At 36.4% G+C, this 24,000-nt stretch overlaps 1 protein-coding gene across 1 annotated transcript in view; it reads right to left on the bottom strand.

Moving 5' to 3' along the window:
• The window catches only part of LOC137647050 (fibrocystin-L-like), a 215,250-nt gene that overhangs the window by 155,173 nt on the left and 36,077 nt on the right, over positions 1–24,000 (bottom strand). Inside the window, exons 6-10 of the mRNA XM_068380195.1 lie at positions 17,470–17,633; positions 14,622–14,842; positions 7,314–7,411; positions 4,630–4,726; positions 2,714–2,884 (exon numbers count right to left, since the gene is read on the bottom strand). Of these exons, the coding sequence (XP_068236296.1) occupies positions 2,714–2,884; positions 4,630–4,726; positions 7,314–7,411; positions 14,622–14,842; positions 17,470–17,633 (751 nt within the window). The remainder of the gene's footprint in view (positions 1–2,713; positions 2,885–4,629; positions 4,727–7,313; positions 7,412–14,621; positions 14,843–17,469; positions 17,634–24,000) is intronic.

The following is a 24,000-nucleotide window of genomic DNA, read 5'->3' as shown; positions in this document are numbered from 1 at the left end:
TGATAAGCTAATTGTTAGTGGATATGGCTGTTCCTGGCTACTTATAATGTGGAAGAAAACTAGCTATGAAGTTGAGTGAGAATCTGGAGAAAGTAAAAGACCATCTACCCTGACCACTCGGGTCAGCTTCACTTTTAAATCCCGAGGACATGAAGAAATTGAAAGTTTATTAAATTGTGTACAAGAGTTTCGTTCCATACTTGAATTGTTGTTCATTAGGAGTATTAATCTTTATGTAACATCTGATTTGATAGAAATTCTTGTATACACATTCCTAGTATTTTTTTTTTTTTTCTGATTCAATCATGCCCTTTGACAGGCAGATGTTGCCGTAATTTCTACAGAAACATAGAATTCTGTGAGGTGAAACTGGCCACCCCAAATTTCTCAAGTTATTTTATATCTACTTGTATCAACATTTTAGTGTAGCCTCTATTAGTTAGTTATGCTATGCTGTTACTGGAATTTTCGACCAAAGCTGCCATACCAGCTGATTCACAAAGCATTATCATCAACATCAAAGAACATGCACTCGATCAACATACTTTCGATCATGGCCTAAAGGGAGCAAAATAAGCTGGGTGTAAAACGCCATTAAGTGTTGTCTTTGCAGCACCTCTGTTTTAAATAATAACAAAGCAATCAAGAAAAAGATTGCGTTTCATTCAGTGAACGCAATGACAGATATATTTTTTCTTTCAATTCCGATATTAGATTTTTTCTGTCGCTTTTATTGCCTCTATATTACATTCTTGTTATATATTTTTTGCCTTTCTGACATTCTATTCCTCTATTTTATTTATCTCAAACTTAGAACTGGAAATAAATTACAATGATATTAAACCATGAGCATGACTTATAGTGCATTTATCTTATCTACTCTTAATTGGCTTTTTACTCTCATAAAAGATTTCGGTTTACATATATCTTTGTACGTTTTTATGCATTAATTCTAATCATGGTATTGTTTATCGTAAGTGTACAAAGGAAAATACTGGTAAACATCATATCTGGTCCTTTTTTATAATAAATTTTCATAAATATGAACATTTTTATTTTGCAAATCTGACTATTTCAACATAAAACTATACGTTAAAATAGGATAGCTTTATCAGGAACAGAGCTGCGAATGGGAGAAAAATATCTGTTGTCATGCTAATGGTCGTATACTAAGCAAAACGCCGAGGAGAGATTTTGATATTTGGGGATAGGGTGACTTTTTTACTGTTTGTATACTGTATAATTCACAAGACTAGTGAAGGTTTAGATAACACATGTTTATGTAGAATGACCTTGAAAACAACGGGAAAAACTGACTCTCCTACAGTGTACGTGTATTTAAGAAAACTATAAATAACTGTTGTATCTAAATGAATGGCGTTGATGGCACCATCTTTAGTTACATTTTCAATTTGGTAGTATCCTCTCATATGAACAACTGACTTATTCCAACCTCCATCTTGATTTTCTTGAAAAAGAGAGCATTCCAGAATACGTCCCCTTGTCTTTGCTATGAAATCTTTCCCTACGTTAATTACATCCACAAGTCTTCTCAGGGTTTTTTCCTCGCAACTGTTAGTAATGAGGCTGGGTCTTGGAGTTATCATACAGGATTCTCTATCATGTCAGGCTATGAGTTTGATTAGATTTCCTCAATTAAAACCTAAAAAAAAATAACAGTTTGTTTCCTCCCTACCGAAGATATCGATATAATCTAAATAGGGGTTTGTGGTGAAACAAATGTAGTTATCAAAATCTGAACCAATATGTTTCATACAACCCAATTATTTCTATTTGAATTGACCACCTGCTGACATTACTAACTAGGAAACTATACAAAACTGAAGCATTTGACTTCTGGAGGCAGAAGAATCACCATGTGAATGAGTGCGTGTTACCTCATTCCCATTTTCATTTACTTCAAAAATTTTAACTGAGAAGGCAGAGATTTTTCCAACCACAGTATATAAAAAACCTCTCTTATCGAAGAGTCATTTCCCAAATGTAGAACATTTGTATTATGGTATTTACCCCCCATCCAATAGATTGGTCAAGTTACTAGCTTACTCTTGCCAGTATATGTACTGTATATGGACCCAGAAAAACCATTAATCAGGAATTAAAGTGAGGCGTATTAAGAATGCATTTTATGATGGTAGTGAAGTGTGTATCAGAGTATGCTGGAAGAAGAGTGATTAGTTTGATGGGAGACAAATTCCTAGGCAAGGAAGTGTCATATTTCCAGTGGTTGCTCAACATCTCCATAGACGAAGCCATGTGAGGGACCAGAGAAAGAACATTGGATGGATGTAGCACAAAGTTGTAGGATAAGAAAGATATATTAAATAGGTGATGTTATGATACTGTGATGATTGGGGATAATAAGCGGGTAGAAGTTTAAAATAGTTTTCGAGAAGAGAAAATTGAGGGTAAAATGAGAGCTGGAGTAAAGTAATGAGAATAAATAGGAACGAGGAAGATGTACTAATGAATATCATCATCCACAGTGAAAGAATGGAAGCTGCTCAATCCTATAAGAATCTTGGGGTAAATATATTGAATGTCTGGCAAGATGAGAGAAGAGATGAGTCTGTAAAGAGGATGAGAAAAAGAGAGAGAATTACGCTTGATGAAGGCTAGTAAGAGACTTAATATGTGGGAATGTATGATGAGAATGTTGAGCCAACTCTCCTTGATTCGTATGAATTCATACCTGAAAGCTTTCCCAGCGTCATCTCCGTAATATCCAATTCAAATTGGGCATCATCATAGACAACACTTTTATAGTTGACGTGAGAGGAATTGAGCTGGTTCCAGGCTTCTACGTCATCCATGCTATTGATGCTTACACCAGTCCACTGTTCCCATAGGAGGCCTCGTTCACCTGTTCGTAAAAGATGGCTTTTGAAAATATACTTATATTATATATATATATATATATATATATATATATATATATATATATATATATATATATATATATATACATATATATATACATATATATACTGTATATATATGTATATATACGTATATATATACTTATATATATACATTTATATATATATATATATATATATATATAGAGAGAGAGAGAGAGAGAGAGAGAGAGAGAGAGAGAGAGAGAGAGAGAGAGAGAGAGAGAGAAATCAATATATATATCTATGATTTCATGTCACGTGACAAAACACTACATATCTTGATCATTTACAAAACTTATAAGTAATAAGTATATCGCAATATATATGTGTGAAGCCTTTTCTAATGTATGTATTACAAAAATAGCTAACTTTACTAAGACAAAGAAAGGAAGCACAATTCTTGCAAACATGTGTAAAATAATGATATCCTAAAGCATCTAACATGCTAAGGAAACTATTTCATAGTGAGGCTGAAATTAATCATGATTTATGACTGCTCTACAACTATGCTATTATTCTTCGAGCTGATGAAGTTGTGTAACGTTAACCAATATCAAGAAATTCGTACAATAAAGAAGCTGAACTAAACCATAACTAAATTCAGAAAAAGTTCATATAAATATGGAAGTTATTGGTAACATATATTTATATTTGTTCGTTTAAAGACCTTCGTACTAAGAAATTCTATATGTCACCTAATGAGTTTAACTGTGGAAAATCTTTAATTCTATTCTGTATACGAGTCGACAAACACCAGTTTCCCATCTCATGAACTATAAAAATTTCTATCTAAGAAAGGCTAGGATATATTTCTTGTAAACCAAAACGCATTCAAATCATTAGTTTTGCTAAGGTCATTTTAATGGAATTTTTAACACCTATGCACGAAATATATTGTATTGTACCCTTTCCCTATTCTGATATTCCTTACGGAAGAAGCAAAATAAGAAATAAAACCAAAAACTATGCTCTACGAATAGCAATAACAACAAACAACAAAAACACCAATATTATATTTTTTTTATAAATATTCAATAGAGAGAGAGAGAGAGAGAGAGAGAGAGAGAGAGAGAGAGAGAGAGAGAGAGAGAGAGAGAGAGAGAGAGAGAGATAACAATTGACAACAATGCATTGCTTATTCACTTCTTTGCCATCGCATGCTAATTATGTAAAAAGTACAATGTAAATAAAATACACACAAAAATGTTTATGATGGTATACATATCATGAGTGAGAGTAAACAGGAATGCTTAGCTATAATAAAGAAAATAGAATTAAGATTAACTTCGGGCAAAAATAACATCAGGTGACCTTTATCAATATTAATTTTTTTGCATTCCAGTAAATCCAAAATAATGCTATTCATAATATCATATAGTTTTTATATTGTAAAATCGTTTTACTAAGCTATGGCATGTCATTAGATTTTATATTTGGAAATAATGTTTACATTTAAAGCAAATAATCTCCCCGAGAAATTTCCTGTTAGATCCAAAATTAAATAATCAACTTCAAATAATGATACTTGATACTTTAAGGGTAAACTTATTAACATTATAATTACTATTAATAAAGAAAGTGTTATATGTACTGCCCGTTTCGTCAGTCTCTACTATGAAACAGCTATCACACACTGTAGCCCGTACTAAAATAGAAAATGTTCCTTAAATACTAAAACGCTTTGTGACTTTTTTTTTAATGAAAATACCTGCTGCTGGGCCAGTTTTATCTTCACTTGGTGTTAAACAACGGATTATATCGTCAGTAACTTCTTGAACTTGGCAAACAGATCCACCAACCTTTACCTGTAATCAATCACAAAATGTTATTTTTCGTTGCATTTGAATTTAGACAAAAGATCAATTGTTCACAGTATCTGTAAAAAAAAAGAGAGAGAGAGAGAGAGAGAGAGAGAGAGAGAGAGAGAGAGAGAGAGAGAGAGAGAGAGAGAGTTGGGGAAATCTATGAAATAGTTAATGAGACAGCTGAAAATGACATATCAACTGTTCCACGAAATTTAAGTGGCATATATTATTCCAAAGTTCGTGTTGCTGGAGTTTGGATTTTGCCTGACTACAGTCTACGATATAAAACTCTTAAGGTGGTGTTGTATATGAAATTTCTTTCCTTAAATATTCATTCACAGTTCAATGACCTATCATGACAATGAGTAACTCTATCTTCCTGGACTACAAACAAATAGGTTTAGAACACCATGCTTGGTAAGGTTGCTTATCGAATAGTGGTATTACGTTATTTAAAATGAATAACTAAAACAATAAAAATAGCTCGAGAAACTCGTCGCTTTTCATACAATTAAATCCTTAAACATCTTTTTTTTAATTCTTAAAACTTTTCCACATTACTATGACTACTTGAAAGATTACGGTAGATATTAATGGAAAAGGAAACTTGCTTTTTCTGTAACTGTTTTCATAACTATATCCCCAAACTGAAAATGCGTCAGAAGTTTAAAAAGGATCTTTATTTTACTTCACCGAGTCCAACCTTTAAATAAATAGGCAAATATATATCATTACTTTATTCGTTATGATTTTTGTGCGTAGGCTATCTATTAGCTTAATTTATTGATATATCCTAATTATAGATATTTCTTGATTTCACGTTTTTTTTTTTTTCTTCTCTTTTTTTGGTATCAAATATATAAACTTTTTTTAGGAATAAACTTGGAAAGTTGATTCAATGTTGGTAACATATTGAATATGTTATTTACATAGAGAATGAAGTGTCCACAAGATTTATCTTTCTTTTTCAGGATATGTTTCCAATTCTTGCGGAGTGAACGAGAACTAACCGATTCCTAACAAAATATGTGTATATAATTATGTTGAGGATAATCGTGATTGTTATCCTCTAAAGTCGCCCAGTGATTTCGGTTAACGAACAGACTTTGGTTGGTGGAAGTAAGGAAGCACACTACTTTAATTGAACTGTCTAAAACTTTTAGTGAAACTGATGCTCCAATAGAATTCCAACATTGGACCTTTGGGGAACTTGCATGTAGCCTATACTCTGTATTCCATATTCATGTGTACAAAACTTTTGAGTTACATAATAATCTTTATATACTTCTTTCTGTCTGCGTAATTTCAGTCAGTTATTGAAGACTCTCCAGATCAAGTTCATTGGTTCATAAGTGATAATTTCCTTTGGCGATACAATTACGTTTACCTTTGTCGTTTTCTCTTAGATATTTCTTTCTTTGTTAAAAGAGGCTTAGATTATAAGAGTAGTTTCATACATTATTTACTCATTACGCAGTATCATTATTACTCCTAGACACCTATAATTTCAAAAGAACAAAAATAAGTTGTTCGGTTTAATTATAATATGCACATATTAGATTTGAAAAAAAAAAAAAAAAAATCTTGAAATATTAGAATTTTTTGTTTGAAATTATCTCAATGTCCAGATATCTCGTTATATCTGTTCTTCATCACGTGATATAATAATTGATTGATTGATTTAAGGTTTTCTGACAGTCTGGCATCCAAGGTCATTGACGCCGAAGATGATATAATAATTTAGGTTATTTTAATTTTGGTTATTCTTAGTAATACTCGTAATTCAGATAAGAAATGAAATGTAAAAAAAAAAATTCTGTTGGTTAAATCGTCATCATTTTGGGGTAGTGGCGAGAACAAAATGTACAATTTTTTTTTTCTTTTCTATTTACGCTATTGTGTATGACTTGGGCACTGGAATTTGTTGATTTTTCTGTTTTACCGTATAAAATAGAGTTGGAAATAAGTTTTCTGAGCAAAATTATTGTTATTTCTTATATTATCATTGAAACCAAATGTTGGCAAGGTTTATAAAATCCACTTGCCATGTATTTAATCAGAACTCTCCTATATATCTTTTAATATTACTGGCTTTTAAATTCATCAAATTGCATATCAAGAATGAAAAGAGACCAGAAACAGGACATAAATGTTTGAAGTACGCAAAGAGCTTTACAAATGCAACTCGTTATCAAGCAATAACTGAAGACATATCAATATTTTTATGATACTAATCGTCATAAAAAACCTTGCCCCAAATCTTACATAGAAGCCATGGTAAATATGCATAAAAACGAAAAGAAACCTAAATCATAATAATAGCTGCAAAAGTTAAATAGCTAGTGTAAAAGACAAGCAAAGTAGCGAGGATGATAAAAACGAATATCTTAACTTGTATTCAAAGTTGAAATACTAAAGCCTAATGCCGGTTTATCTATATTTATCTGCTGAAAATGAAAAAACAAACACATGAAAAATCTCTTTGAGTAACATGTCCACGGAATTACTATTTTCTTACTTCTGTAGTCTGAGTATTAAAATCAAATTATCATTATGTTCCAAACGATAGGTAATACTTGAGACTCACCTCTGTAGTGCCTGGATTCGGATCAAATCCTACACCGTTTATGGTTAGCAGGGTGCCACCAGTAGATCCTCCAGTATTCGGGGAAATACCAAAGATACCTGAAAAGAAAACGAGTTACTGGAGACCATAACAAGTTGTTTAGCCTTTGAGTATTTTGATAAAAAAGGAATAGAACCTGTGACCTGAGCAAGTAGGTTTGACATAGGAGATTTGTTTAAAAAAGAAATAAAAAATCTATACAATATTTGACCTTTACTGGTTAGGTTATCAGTAAATAACTATATAAACATTTCTCCTTTTTATCAAAGTGAAATAATGATCAAAATAATTATGAGGAGAGATTATGGTACACTTTGAAATAAATATAAAATTAAAAAGAACGTCATAAAATAAGAGTAATATCGATACTGACAATAATACAGCAGACTTTAAAAAGACGGTCTTATAGTTAGAAATTATATACTTATTATTGGAAAGGATAATCAGAACATAAAAATGCTTGGTGATAACAGTTTTACAGTAAGCAGAGTAATGAGAAACTCAATTTTCCTCATACCTGTTTTCCTGAGGCTAAACTAACTAATTTCGCTTTTTGGCCCCGTTAAATTAAAACATTCTTGCGGGACCTTGATGCTTATGAAGGCAGAGACCCAGATGACATTTTTACTTTGTTTATATAAAGACTACTAGGACTTGCGAGCAATATCGTCAAAAAATTCAAACAAAATCAGATATGAACTATCAAGTTTATACAGTTTGGTTTATTAACAGTACAGGGAAGAGCGAATGATAAGGTAACAATCAAAATCATTACAGAGTACGAACGTATATGGAATATGTGCGGCACATGGCTCCCCCCTTAAAAATTATATACAAGTGAAATAGGGCGCCCTGCTCTTGAGAGGCGTACTGTAGGCAGGTGATCTGGCAAGAGATATGCAAGTTTTAGGTGATCAATGAAGACCAGTCTTCCTTGACACTCATGTTACTTAGGGGCTTCTTAGTGTTGTTGGAAAGGAAAACATGCATTGACGAATGTAGATCCATCGGTATGTGCTGCTTAGCTGGGGGCTTGTAAGTCTGGCAGCTTGGAAAAAATTTTCCCATAACGTGACATAGGCGCTGGAGATTTCGGAGGAGGTTGCAGACAGAAAAAAAAAATCGGTAGGGACGACCAACCGGTCGCCATACATTATTTCAGTTGCCAAGACATCCAGGGTATCTTTTGGGAGTGGTCTTTAATCCCAGGAGGACCGAGGGGAGCTGTATAAACTAGTTGGAGTCCTTACAGCAGGATATCAAAGCTGCTTTGAGGGTGCGATAAAAAAAAAAAACGTTCAACCATTCTATTGGCAACATTGTTGTAGGCAGTTCCCTGATGTAGAGTGATTCCCAGGAGGTTTGCTAATGATGGTCACAATTGGGAGGTGAAAGTGGCTCCCCTATTAGAAGTAATATGCTCAGGGATACCAAATCTCGTTATCCATCGTGAGATTAAGGCAGATGTACATGAGGTGGACATTGCAGTTTCCATGGGAATGTCTTCCGGCCAATTACAGGTCGATGACAGTAAACAACAGGTAGTGATGTTCTTGTGATGTGGGTAGGGGCCCAAATACGTCGACGTGAATGTGAGCAAAAAAACGTGAGGTTGAGGAAAGGTGCTCATTCCTGTATCCGTATGTCGATGTACTTTTGAAGTTTGGCATGAAGTACAGACCATGCCATGCCAAATAAACTTTATCTTCAGTAGTTGTGCAGTAGCCCATGAATGATGTCAAACACCTGTTGGCTGGCGTATGGTAGCAGGTATCAACTGTCTAGGTCTACCAGTACTGACATCACAGAGGAGGGTGGCGTTGAGTTGGAGTCTTCAAGGATGCCCAACATGCTTGGTACTCATTGTGCTTCTGCCAAGGCATTATAATCCACCAAGTGGATGGCGGCCAATGTGTTTCTTGAAAGGGCATCAGCAATGAGATTCCTTTACCCAGGGACATGTCGAAGGGTGCAATTGTATATAGCCATGTGGCCCGTGTGAACGACTAAGGAATTACCTTCCAGGAAGTGGCAAACGTGACGAACAGCCAAGTGCACCGCCAGTAATTTGCAGTCAAAGGTAGATTAGCCGGACTTCGCCTTGACCAGTTTTCTACTGAAGAAGGCCTATGGGCAGGACGAGCAGTGGTTGATAAGGCATGCTTTGCATTGCATAAGGCCTCTTCTTGAAGGTGACCCCACTTCAGGTCTTTTGGCTTCTCCTTGAGGGAGAAGTAGAGGTGGGTAAGAGTGGCAGCGATGGCTAGCTGAAAACAGTGATAATAGTTGATCATGACCAAGAATTCTTGCAGTGCTTTGACAGTCGAGAGTGTGCTACCTTCTCAGGGAGGGAATGGACTCCTTCAGGAGTGATGCAGCACCTTAAGAACAATATTTTGTTGGCTCCAAAGGTACATGTGCCGTATCGGACTACAAGGCCCATCTGTTGTACCTAATCAAGGAATGGAGTTGTTCCTCTTTAAACAAGAGAACACAAATATGTCATCTACGTAACATACACAGAAGGGGAGGACCCCTAAAATACCATCCAAGAGCTATTAAAAAGTTAGCCCAGTATTATGAAGGCCAAAACAGGAGTAATTGAAGGTGTTTTTCAATAAAAGTGGTGGGGATGGCAATCTTGAGGATGTCTTCTGGGTCCATGGGCACCTGATAATATCCCTTCACGAGGTTGAGCGGGGAGCAACCCTTCACTTTGGCCATGTAGGTCACGTTGGCGATGTTTGGGCTCGGGTAGTGATCTGGTTCTGTCTGCATGTTCAGGCGCCTGTAACTCCCTCATGGACGTAGAGATCCATCTTTCTTCAGAACGATATGTAAGGGTGACGACCATGGGCTTGAGGCCTTTTGCCAAAGTCCCCTTTCTTCCATTTCACCGAATGTTTGTTTGGCAGCTGCCAAACGATCCAGTACCAGATGCCTAAATCTGGCAAACACGGAAGGCCTTGTCATCTTGATATGGTGATAAACACCATTCTTGTCGGAACCATGGGCGTTTGATGAAGTACTGGAGGGAAAACTTTTGGGTAAGATAGTAGTAGGTGGCCATGGGCCTCCGTGGGTGCGCTGATTTGAAGAGCGAGGTTGGAGGGGGTAGGATGAAGAGGTGTAAAGGAGTATGAATTCTAGTTGACTAACCGATGGTGAGCGACATTAACCGGGAGGTGGAAATGTCATAGGATATCTGCACCGAGGATTAGCAATATGATGTTAGAAACGAGGAAATTCCCATTGCATTTGTCGCTTCTAAATGATAATGTGAGGGTTTCATAACCGTGGGTGGGCATCCCAAATCCGTTTGCAGCTACTAGGCAGACATCAGCTGACTTAGACAGACTACATCATGTCCTGGAGAGTGGCCATGGCAGAAGAGAACAGTAAGCATCCGTTTATACCAAAAATCACATGCCCATACCTGCAGCATGTAAAAACAAAAGATTAGTGATAGGGGAGGCTGCCGCCACAAGCGATGGCCTACTTACACGTTGTTTTGGCCACTGACAACAATTCACACATTTCTTTGCAGCAGCCCCGAATAGTTAGTAATAGTAGCATAACTGTGGCCGATGGGCCTCAGTAAGGGATTGGAGAGGTCATTAGTTGGGCCCTAAGCAATGTGGGAGACTTTGTCGCCGATCTGGCACGTCACGGAGCGGGCATCTGTATCCTACCACATTCACATCTGCTTTGGTCGATTTTGAATAGTTGTCCTCTTCATCAGAGGTGGAGGCTTTGAAGAAGTTCTTGAAGGTAGTGTAGTAGCTATCCATAAGGGCGTTGAGTTTGGTCATCAGGAGCTTCATGGACCAAATATTGGCATCGGGTATGGTAATACATACAGGTTTGGGTATGCGTCGTGGGCACGAAATGAGGAGAGCCATCTGTGACAGGTTTCAGGCAATCGATACTGGTCATTTCCCTAAAAGCGAGCGACACCATTTGGTTTGCAAACAATTGTTAAAAGAACTGATTAAGTTTGGCTATGCGGGCAGCTGGTATGGCGAGTACTGTTTCAGAAGGTATTTTTTTAGGGTATCGTACGCTATTGGGGGGTCCTCTTGCTCTCAAAGCCAATCACAGATTTCCCAGAAAGTGAAACTTGGGATCACTGTGAGATCATAATTTGCTTTGGTATTTGACTGAGTCAATCCCTTGATGCAAAATTGGACTTCAGCACCCTGGAACCAGGTGAACACTTATCCACTGGTGATGGGCGGTAGTTTCATTGACGTGGTGTGTACCGAAGAGGCAGGTTCGGTGGGCGGCATCTACAAACAGTAGGGCACGGCAGTGAGGGAGCAGGTGGGTGGGAGCAGACACTCCAGTGGTCACCAATGTGCAAGCGAGCAGTTAGGCTACAACTGAGTCCCGAAATGAATGCAACTAAACTTTATGAAATAGACATCGAGCTTGAATACTAGGACTTGCGAGCAAGAATTTCACAAAAATTCAAACAAAATCAGCCATGGACTATCAAGTTTATAGAGGTTGGTTTACAAACAGTGCAGGGAAGAGCGAGTGATAAGATAACAATAAGAACCATTATAGTGTATGAACGTGTATAAACTCGTGCGGTATATTATTGATTTCTTAGTTCATATTCATATGTTGTTTGTTACTCTTTGCAAGTTAACAAGATGTTCTTTTTTGCACTTATCAGGGAATTGATAATGTTACTTCTTAAGGCAAATATGTTTGTGGGAACTCTAGTCCTGCTGATGAACACTTGATTTACATAACTCCCATATTATCTAAATATATTTAATGTCTTTTGGAAAAACGTCTAGATAGGTATGCTAAGGGTAACAATAAGTTCTCTAGTTTGTAATTTGAATTTTGCAAGGGCCTTGAAGGATGTGAGGCCCCTCTTATAGTTTTCAATGCTATACAGAAATTTCTTGATTATGGCCAGGAAGTTCATATGTTCAAGCCTTGGTATTAGACCTGTCTCTGACCATGAGATCAAACAATTATAAGTAGGTGTGTCTTTTCTTAGTATCATTATTGAGTTTTTAAGTAGTAGATTACAGAGACTTGCTGTTGATGAGCACGCTAGTAAATATAGGAATGTGTTATCATACTATATACATATGATATGCGGTTTGGCCGAGAAAAGAAGCTCGTAGCATATGCAATTTATATTATATTGCTGAGAGTAAAGCTAGGCTGACACTTGCACAATTCTGTGGCACGCATTGGCGTGACTTGAGTCGTGCCAGTGAGTAAACTAGTCGTAAACTGGCGTGAAGTGTGCATAAACCCGTCGTGACTGCGCGCCATGTCGGGACATGAATTTTAAAATGTCCAAAATTTTGGTCACGACAAAATTTTGCGATCGGGTCATGAACTATGCGCAAACTGTTCATGAACTCACTGTGACCTCTCGGGACGATGCAGGAGGATGCGTGCCAGTGCGTGGCAGTGCGCACCATACCACGACTGTCACAGACTGCCACGAATAGTTCATGAACAGCTCACGTCGTGTTCACGAGTAGTTCACATGTTCATGAACTGGCGTACGTCACAGCGTAGCCGTGCCTTCCCACTGACACAGTCACGTGTACTTCACGCATTGATGGTACGATTAGTTCACGACTAATTTACGTACTTCACGAACAGTATGCACGGGGAACGAGCAGTTCACGACTACTGCACGACAGTGGCGCTCGCATCGGTATGGTGGTATATGTAAGGCTTCCTGGACACTGCTCGCCATTCCAGAGATCGCCAGCAAAGAGACAACTTATATCACAGAGACAACATGCAGCTGCCAGGTATAGGCATCTTCTCTTCTCTGCAATGATTGTGTCTCTGGCATTAAGCATGTTGTCTTTTCCACAGCCAATCCAAAAATGACCAGGGGTTGGGGAGGCCCTCTTTTTATATGGCATGCTCAAGTCGGCACGACACCATCTGAATTGCGCAAACTCGTCGGGCCAATGCGGGAAATGCGCAAACTAAGCGCAAACTATGCGTGAACTCGTCATGCCAGTTCGTATCAATGTGGACACTAATGGGCACGCATTCGTGAACTATTCGTGAACTCGTCGTGAACTTATCGTGAACTATGCATGAACTAGTTGTGAACAGTGCGGGAGCCTCCCACTTTGTGCCCCAAAATGGCACGACTTGCCACGACAAAATCGTGGCCAAAAGTCATGCAAGTGTCAGCCTAGCTTGATTGTTATTTGGCACAATAATGACTAAAAGCCTATAATCTTGGTGTTTTGTTCTTTGTCCATTACTTTTGATTGCGTATACACATGTAATGTGGTTTGGCCTAAAAAGAAAAAAAAACTACGTGATTCCTCAATGCAGAAAACACCAAATTGTTCACATCAATACCATCTTTAAATTGTAGACCTGTAATTATATATTCTCATAGCCTATAATTAGGTAAAATTTTTATATGATGCAAATCATGGAGAATAAAGATGAATCTAAAATAATAATAATAATAATAATAATAATAATAATAATAATAATAATAATAATAATAATAATAATAATTAGACTTAAATATATCCGTACAGATTTTTGTTTGGAAATCCTTATGTCACATGTGTAACTTGATATACTTTGATCAAAATTTCTTTTGATAACAAAAGAAATCAAGGTTAGAAAGTTAACCGGCTTTGAATTGATTATCCTAATAAAACATGATTAGTTTGTTACATTCAATCTTTTCTTTAAGTTGATATATGAGTGTAATAGTAATGATGGACCTTAGCGCTTTGTAGGCAGTAAAAAAATCATAGTAATTATATGTTTCTTTTTGAGAAAGAAATAGGGTTTCTGGGCTGTTAGTACAAACAAAAGAAGTAACAATAAAGAACTAAAACGTCAATGAAAACATAGAGCTGTAAGAACCTTCTGCTGGAAGAACAGAATTATGAACAATAAAAAGAAAAAAGTAACGTATGAAAGAACATGGAGAAGAAAAAACAATCCATTCAGGTTTTAGGCACCTCAATTAGCAAAGAGGATTGCTAGCTTGAAGACTTGGAGAGGATTAAAACAATGTCTCTTTAAATCTCGAAATCAAGATTTTACATAACAGTAAGAAGATCAAAGTTAATATTGAGAGAGAGGGAAATGACCCTAGTGAGAATGAAAATGAAGATACTGAGTTGGACACAAATAATTTAAAGTGATACATTTAGCTGAAGTTTAACAGATGAAACTATGCTATTTCGTATGAACAATCACTCCTGTGTTATCAAAAGTAAAATAAGTAAAAAAGATCACCTGGATATGTTTCATGCTGGTAGAGTCTATCTTGAGAATCTACTCGGATGCTCCATTTACTCGTAACAGAAGAGCCTCTCTCAGTTACATAGGCAGTTGCATTCATGGGTCCCGCATATTTTGACAATGGTATGCAAGATACCTTTCGGTTTTCAAGGTATCCATAAGGTTGGTTCGAAGATTCATTATAGACTTGACAGTCTCTGCCACCCATATACAGCCTAAAGGGGGGTTGAAGTACATGTAAAACGTATGTTAGTTAACAATCAGAAACATGTGTAGTCATGCTATGGCCATTGGTAAGGATAGCGCAGGTTTAAGAATACTACTAGAAATTAAAAACAAAACCTTGTCTAAAGAAATATTAAAAATAATGCAATCACATTTTCTCTTTCGTTTATTTGTTCAATTGCCCCTTAAATCTCTTTTCATTTAGTAAATTAATACTAGAAACTTATTTCATTCAGAAAAGCAGTTTCTGTATCAAATTATATGATTTTTTATCTTTGATTTTATGATTTTCGTTTTATCTTGATGGAGTCATTTCAAAACTACCGTTTTGGTAGTGTAAAAACTATTTTATGGCATATACTATACGTTAAAGGCGTCGTGCGGTAATATCAGCACTCAGGTTCTATCATATGTCAAAATGCCGGGTTTGGTGTGTGATTCAAGACCCACCCATTGTCCCCTGTCTCAGGAGCCCCATGCGCCAACTGCAAGTCCTTTAAGTTGGCGGCAGTCAAATTTAGTCAGCCGGCCGTGACATCATACCAGGAACTTGCCGTGTGAGATGCATGAAGGCCGGCGTGTTTACCTATTTACCGGAGTTCTTTATGTATATATATACATATATATATCCATATATATATTTATATATATATATATATATATATATATATATATATATATATATATATTATATATATATATATATATATATATATATATATACATAATATATATATATATATATATATATATATATATATATATGTACATATATATATATATTTACACACATATAAATATAAATATACCTATATATATACTGTATATATATATATATATATATATATATATATATATATATATATATACATATATATATATATATATATATATATATATATATATATATATATATATATATATATATATATATTTACTGTATATACATATAAATATATATATATACATATATATGTTTATATATAAATATATATATATATATATATATATATATATATATATATATAAATATATATATATATATATATATACATATATATATATATATATATATATATATATATATATATATATATATATATATATATGTATAAGTATATATATATATATATATATATATATATATATATATAGATAGATAGATATACATATATATACATATATATATATATATATATATATATATATATATATATATATATATATATATATATATATATATATATATATATATATATATATACATATATATATATATATATATATATATATATATATATATATATATATATATATATATATATATATATATCATCATCAGCTGTTACTACTCCACTGCAGAATAAAGGCCTCAGACATGTCCTCCTACTTGCGTCTGTTTATGGTCTTTCTGTGCCACTCTACGCCTGCAAACTTCCTTAGTTCGACAACCATCGTCTTATCTTCCTTCCTCTGCTTCTTTAACAATCTCTGAGGACCCCTTCTGTTATTTCTAAACGACCTATTTTATTTCTCAAGATTCCATCCTCGGTGTCGTCTCTGTTGCTGCCCTCTTCGGAACTTTCTTAATTTTCTTCTGAAGATGAGCCCTCTGGCTCAAATCTATAAGGCTGAATACTGCCTGGACATTCAGCTGTCAAAATTTCTAATTGTGGGTCATTTTCGTCATATGTGTCAGTGAAATCAAAGCTAATTTCTTTAGTATCGCTCGTAGTTACCAATGTGACCGCCATTGCCAGTGAAATCAGACGTTCCCGGTATGACGTCACAGGCTGTTCAATTGGCCTACAGGCGGCGCTGGGATTGTGGGAAATTTCAAGGGCTGGGCATAACCAAATATGGACCAATTATAGCCGTGATAAGCTTTTGAAAAATCTATGGTCAATTTATTTAGATACTTCCAAGCGTTTTAATGTAGAATAACACGGGTTTTATGGCCACTGCGTGACGCCTTTAACCTAAGGACCACATTCGTTTGATTTAGGAGGAAAGTTATCTATGGAATAAAAAGTATCAAAGCATAACATATTAGCTTAGATTTTTTGCCAAAAGAAATAGATTAAATTCAAGATGAAAAATATATTATTCAAAAGTTTCGTGATTTTTAAACTGAAATAAATAAATCATTGCGTCAAGTCCTCAACACTAAGGCTGGCATTAATTCTAAGTGACCATTTTAATGTTCCCATTGTCTTTTGGAGGTCCTGAAGGATTTTTTGTCCAAGAGAAAACTTAGAACCAAAGTCATACCTCTGAAAATGTTTCAAGATAGCTCATGAACTCCTGTAATTATCTAACACTAAACAATAAATCTTTTGGAATGTTGACACTGTCTCTACATATCACGTATCCTGAAATGTAATTATTATTTGAGAGAAATACTTTGGTAATTTTAACAAATTCTGCCGTTTGAAATAAAATGAAGGTTATCTGTAACAATTAATACAATTATTTTGAACAGGCTTCAGTTATTCTCTTATCACCTTATTAGATTAAATGTCCAAAGATATTTTCCATTGTAAACATCGAATTTAGTTAATGACCCAAACCTCGTATAACTAATGTTAAGTGTTGTGACTATTTAAATATTACTTACTTTGTAATTATCCTTCCAGACTGAAAATCTGTCTCAAGGGGGTCTTCTGGATCCATACGCTGGTAACGGTCAGTGTGCATGTAACCGAGGATGGTGACCATTGTGCCAACCAGTGCGCGAACTGGTTCAATTGAGCTTATTTGCGGTGCAATCCAATTTCGGAACTAAAAAGACATATACGAAAGACTTTAAAAGGATTGTTAAGGTAACCGTACTTAGAATACTGACTACAGGAGGCTGTAGGAATGTGGAAATCCATTATTTTTATGGGTGATCTCATATGAACTCATAAATCATGTAAAATACTCTATATTCCAGAATCTTGATCTGAAATTTGACGAGTAAAAACTCACTTTTTTTTTTCATTGTTTGTCATAAAGGTATTTATATCAAACTGTAGGGGCTTTAATGTGGTAATAATTATTCAGACCTTACATTGTCAATTGGGTGCATTTAATTTGCTTTTACTATCTTTTTAATGAGTATGTACTCCCACAATGGAAAGTTGAGCTAGATATTTCGTCACAATCCTAAACGGGTGGGTAGTCCTGTTAGTAATATAACCTTATCCAGAAATCTACTGATAAAATAATACTTTGCTAGATATGATTTAACTTGCAAGTCAAATGTTCTTGAATTTGAGCTACATTAATTATATACAGGATAGACAACACTGACATGTTCTGCTATTCATAATTGAAGGGGGAATAAAAAAACTGAAAATATTTGCACACCTATCCATTAACTGAATCTTAGTCTCATCAAAAAAAAAAAAATCTTGTTCTGTACTATAATTAAGTCATCAAGTTCAAGAAGACTTGGTAACAAAAATTTATTTCAGTTACCCTCCTTAGGATACTCAATTTGAAAATTACTTATGTGTAATGAATTCTGAGTATAGTATTCAAAACGACATACATCTACAAAATAACTAAGATTCTGAAAAGCAAGGAAATCTTATCAAAAACAAACATTATGAAATATAGCCATGATCTGATCTATAAGTAATTAAGCCTACACTGGTGGACACTTCAATGTTTATAGATGAAAGAAAGCGTATCATCATTTCAGTAGGTTGCGTTATTTACCTATTACTTCATATGATTTTCAAAGAGAGTTTATTATTTCAATACTTTCAGATATGATACTGTGTTCTTTACTGTTTGTGCATATGATCATTAATAACTTGTTTTATTCTTCTCAAATTTAAATCATAATGCATGACACTGATAACATAGCCAAGTGCTGGGCTTAAGAGGGAACTAAGCACCATTATAACAATTAAAAAAAATCCATAAAAACCATCATTCATACACATTAGTACATTTTATCAAATATATAGTTTACTAATAATTAGACATTAAAAATGCCAATCATTAAAATCATTTTGTGCTTATATAATCAATAAGGTAGTTAAAATTAAAATAATTATTGTTAGGAATAGTTATTTTCATAAAAAAGCTATAAAGGGCTCAATCACAGCTCCTTCATACAAATTCCCGAAATGATATTATAGTTGAAAACCATAGTTTTTCCTGCTTTTTATATATAATGCACATGCAGCAAGCAACTCATATACAAATAAAGAGGGATGTCCTATTTATGTTTCCTCTAGCACTGCAACTATCCTCAGACTCATCATCAAATCATTGAATGTGACAAGTTAATTTAGATTCTACTACCATTCTGTTGTTATGTTATCTATTCTTGTGCCAATGTCAACCTTATTAACAAAAACCAATAATTGTAACCATGCAAGTGTCACATTTATGGGACCCCTTGGTGGCCTATAAATACCTGTGTTGTCTCTAAATTAAGTTAGTTGTTCAGAAGCCATCTTTGCATCATTGCCTCCCCCATTTCCATCTCATTGGTGACCCGAAGAGTTCCTTGACCACCCAGCCGCATCCAATCTCACTGCATCGTCTGCTATGTTTTCCGACAATGACCACTACCGACCCCGACTCATCTATCCATGCTGCCGCAGTGATGCTCTCTGCATTCAACAGCAGAGATGTGTTCACATGATTTCTGCTTGCCGAGATTCAGTTTCACATAAAACAGCGTGACTTTCTCAAGCAGCAAAGCTGACTATATCCTCACAGTGATCGCTGACATCGTCCCTGAAATCTCGGACTGCGTTTGTGAGCAGAGGGACGGCCATACAGTATGATGCCCTCAAATCATTCCTCCTGGAGCAGTACTCACAGTCCTTAGCCAATTTTCCAGCATCAAAAACTCCATCAACAACTCCACTCCTAACAAAGGGGACAACCATAAAACGCCAAATGAAACACAGGTAAATGCTGAAAGACATTTACGTCCACCTCATGACATGCCCTGACAGTGGCGAAGCCACCCACCACCTACCTACAGGTATGTTGCCCCAGGCCTGCACCCTACCTAACATCCTTAACAGCCACTGGATGACGCCCCACGCCCTCAATTGTAGTACTATCAATCCAAATTTGTGGTATCTGCTGAGAAATGTGCTACCGGATGTCAATGGCCAAAAAACGTTTAAGTTGGCCAATGCCTGTGGTGGTGGTTTCCCATTCAACTAATCTCTTCTTTTTGTATGATTCAGTATTTAATGTGTGCTATCTCTTAGATACTAGTAACTGTTGTTCCCATCTGCCACGTTCCCTCTTATGGGCTCGACCACGTGTTTCAAGGACTTCTGCAGTCTGCTTGATGGCCACCAATGGATCTGCTATCCCCACCAAGTGTTGCGAGACACTGACATTGTTGTTTGGGGAACACCCGTACCAGTGGAATTTCATCGATGTCCACATTGTACTGCCTCTCATTGGTGAGGATTTCCTCACCCATTTCCACTTGCTAGTTAAAGTTCTATATCCAAACATTGTCAATGCCAACTATCACTTATCCATGCCTTTATCACCTGCTCCCTCCAACCTAGCTCCCCACATCAGTGCATTACAGATGCCTATGCCCATATTCGTACCTTATATGTCCAGAACTATGCCAGATACCCCTTGTTCCCACCTACCATAGTATCTATTAAAGTCTTAAAATGACGGGGCCCCAGTGTTTCCATGATTCAGAAGTCTGGCAGCTGCTAAATGCACATTTGCTGAAATGGAAGAAATTGACCTTTATCAAATGGCCTCAAGCTCATGGTCATCCGCTCCCCATTTTCCTGAAGAAGGGTGGAGCCCTACGTCCTTGTGGGCATTACAGTCATCCTAACATTCAGACGGACCCAGACCACTATCCTCTCCCCAACATCACCGACATCACTACCGGTGCTAAAGCATTCTCCACCCTCAACCAGCTGGAGGGATATTATCAGGTGTCTAGAAACCCAGGAGACATCCCAAACACTGCTATCACCACCCCTTTCAGCACATACACTTTCAATTATTCTTTCTTTGGCCTTCTTAATACACGGGCCACATTTCAACAACTCATGGATGGCATCTTAGGTGACCTCCCATTCTGTATATGTTACATAGATGACTTACTAAGATTCTTCCCCTCCAAAGAGGACCACCTACGTCAGTCATGCATCATCCTCGAATGCCTGAAACAGAAATGCCTAGCAATCAGGGACAAACAGATGTACCTTTGTTGACAAGGAAGTGGCATTCTTTGGTCATTACATCACTCTTAAGAGCATTCACTCCTTCTCTGATTATGTATCAGTAGTAGAGAAGTTTACCACTCACTCCAATAACACAGCACTGTAGGAGTTCTTGAGTATGGTGGACTTCTATCATTAGTCCTTGCCAGCCATTGTCACCACTCCATCCCCATTCTTTACAAATCCCTCAAGGGCCAAACAAAAAAACCTGAAGTGGGGTCTCCTTTAAGAGACGTCCTACTTCAACGCAAAGGGGGCCCTATCAACAGCTACGTGGTAACCTCACTTATCCTACTCTCCAACGATGTAGGAGAGTTGGTACTTGAACAAATGATCAATGGATCACCACGCCCATTGGCCTTCTGTACTCTACCTTTGACCATGAACTACTGGCGGTATATTTGGCTGTTCATCACTGCTACCACTTCTTAGGTGGAACATCCTTCATCATTCACATGGACAACATACCCCTTGTGCGTGCCATTACTTTACTTCTCAACGTTAACATCTCTCTCTGTCATTTCTGAATGTAACTGTACGACTCATCACATCCCTGGTAAACCGAATCTCGTTTCCAACACCATTTTCAGAAACACGCTGGCCACCCAACACCTGGCAATGGATTACAAATCCTTGGCAGAAGTCCAGCAAAATCACACTGAGTACCAAACCTGCATGTCTCTCTGTTGGGAAGACGTTGCCCTTGATGACTCAAACACCAACCCCTCTGTGAAGTCAGTACTAGTAGGCCATACCTATTGATACCTGCCTCCGTGCACTGATTGGCGTTTTAATTGATCCGTGGCCTCCCACACAGCTACAAAAGTCGAAGTTCACATGGCACTTCATTACTAAAGGTGCCATGGATTGGGCCAATGCCTGTATTTCATATCAAACTTCAAAAGGGTATTGACACATAAATTTTGGTATAATTCATTTTGTCTACATTCTCACTGACAAAAATTACCTTCCTCAGTTATCGATCGATCCGATCGGTGGCCTAAAGCCATCCACATGCAAGATGCAACATCTGCCTCATATATTTCTGTCTTACTTTCTGGATGGGTAGCAAGATTTGGCATTCCAGAGCAAATTAGTTCCAACAGGGGTGCCAATTTCACTTCTCAATTATGGGCATCATTTGAGTATCTTCTCAGCATCACACTACAGAATGGTAGAACGATTTCATCATATCCTGAGGGCAGCTTTGATCTCCTCTTGCAACGACTCCAATTGCTTTCCACAATTTCACTGGGTTCTCCTTGTACTGAGAACCACTCCCAGGGACACCATGGATGTCTCAGTGACTGAAATGGTATACGGAGAGTCGTTGATTGTCCCTGCTGAATTTTTTCTTTCTACCACCACTTCTGATAATTACCAGTTGTCTGGAAATTTACCCCTTTCCGTCAGACTTGCAAGCCTTCATCAAAGCAGTACACGCCGAAAAACATGCACAGTAACACATGTCTTTATGTGCACCGATCCTTGTAATCCACCTTTTACAACCACAAATACGAATCTATTCCTTGTCATCTATCGTAATCCAAAAACTTTCTCCTCAACGTTTGTGGTTAGGAAGATTGGATCATCATTGATCGCATAAAACCTGTGTATCTCCTTCAATGCACGTGCATACAAGTAATGCACATACAAATAAAGAAGGATACCCTAACTACGTTTTTTAACACTGCAACCTGAACTCTATCATCATTTTGCTATTATGTTATCTATTTTTATCCCATTGTTAACCTTATTGACAAAAACCGTTGATTGTTAAGATGCAATTGTTACCCTTGACCCCCTTGGGAACTCTAAATACCTGTGTCGTCTTTAAATAAAGTTATTTGATCGGAAGCTTTCTTTGCATTAATGCCTGCTCTGTTCTCGTCACTCATAAATCAAATGCAGTGAGCTAAAACATGCTAAGCCAACAGTAACTTGTCACAATAAGGAAACTATTTATGGTTTTAGTGGTTATGACTGATAATGTGATGAAGAAGCATCTGCCATTTACTGAAAAAAAAGAACGGCTAATTAATTCATATTTATACTAACCTTATTTTCAAATTTAATCACAAGGACTTTATCCTTCCTTTCAAGACAAACCTATGGCATGGGAGTACCCGGAATTAGCAAACGGGCACTGAAAAATCATCTGCCCTTTGCAACTGCATATATGTGTGAAGCGCCTTTATCTCGCTATATCACAACAAAAAATACATTACTAAGAATGTTGGATGCAACACTTGATATATGTCTATAGTTGATAAACATAGTTACCGTTTTTCATCGTATACTGTATATTCCTAAAAGCAAGGTAACCCTTTACTACAATTGAGATGAGAATTTTGATACTGAGTACGCACTAAACTGCCCTTTTATATAATTGTATGTATGTATGTGAGTGTAAATGGATGTGCTTCCACTATATTAGGTGAGGGGATCGTAGAGGGGTACCACCGACAGCCAGTAGAAGCAATGGAGTTCCATTGGTTTAAAAATTTTAAGTTTAAGAACCACTGCTCTCCTATATCATACAGTATTTTTTAAAAATGAATATACACAGGGTATTCGAACATATAAGAAAAAGAAATTTTGCATGGGCAGGACCCATAATAGGAATGACAGAGAATAGATGGATTGATCCCTAGAGATTGCAAAAGAAGCAAGGAAAGGAACAGAAGACGATTGATTGACAAACTAAGAAAGTTTGCTTGAGTGGACTGGCACAGAAAGAACATAAGCAGACGCAAGTGGAAGGACATATATGTTTATGATCTTTCTATGCCAGTCCACACCGGCAAACATTGTTAGTTTATCAATCTTTCTTCCTCTGCTTCTTTTGCAATCTCTAGGGATGCATTCGGTTATACTTAATGTCCATCTATCATCTGTCATTCTCATCATATGTCCTGTCAATG

The sequence above is a fragment of the Palaemon carinicauda genome, chromosome 1 (genome assembly GCF_036898095.1).
Source record: "Palaemon carinicauda isolate YSFRI2023 chromosome 1, ASM3689809v2, whole genome shotgun sequence".
Classification (NCBI taxonomy): domain Eukaryota; kingdom Metazoa; phylum Arthropoda; class Malacostraca; order Decapoda; family Palaemonidae; genus Palaemon; species Palaemon carinicauda.
This window is presented reverse-complemented; position numbering and strand designations above follow the sequence as displayed.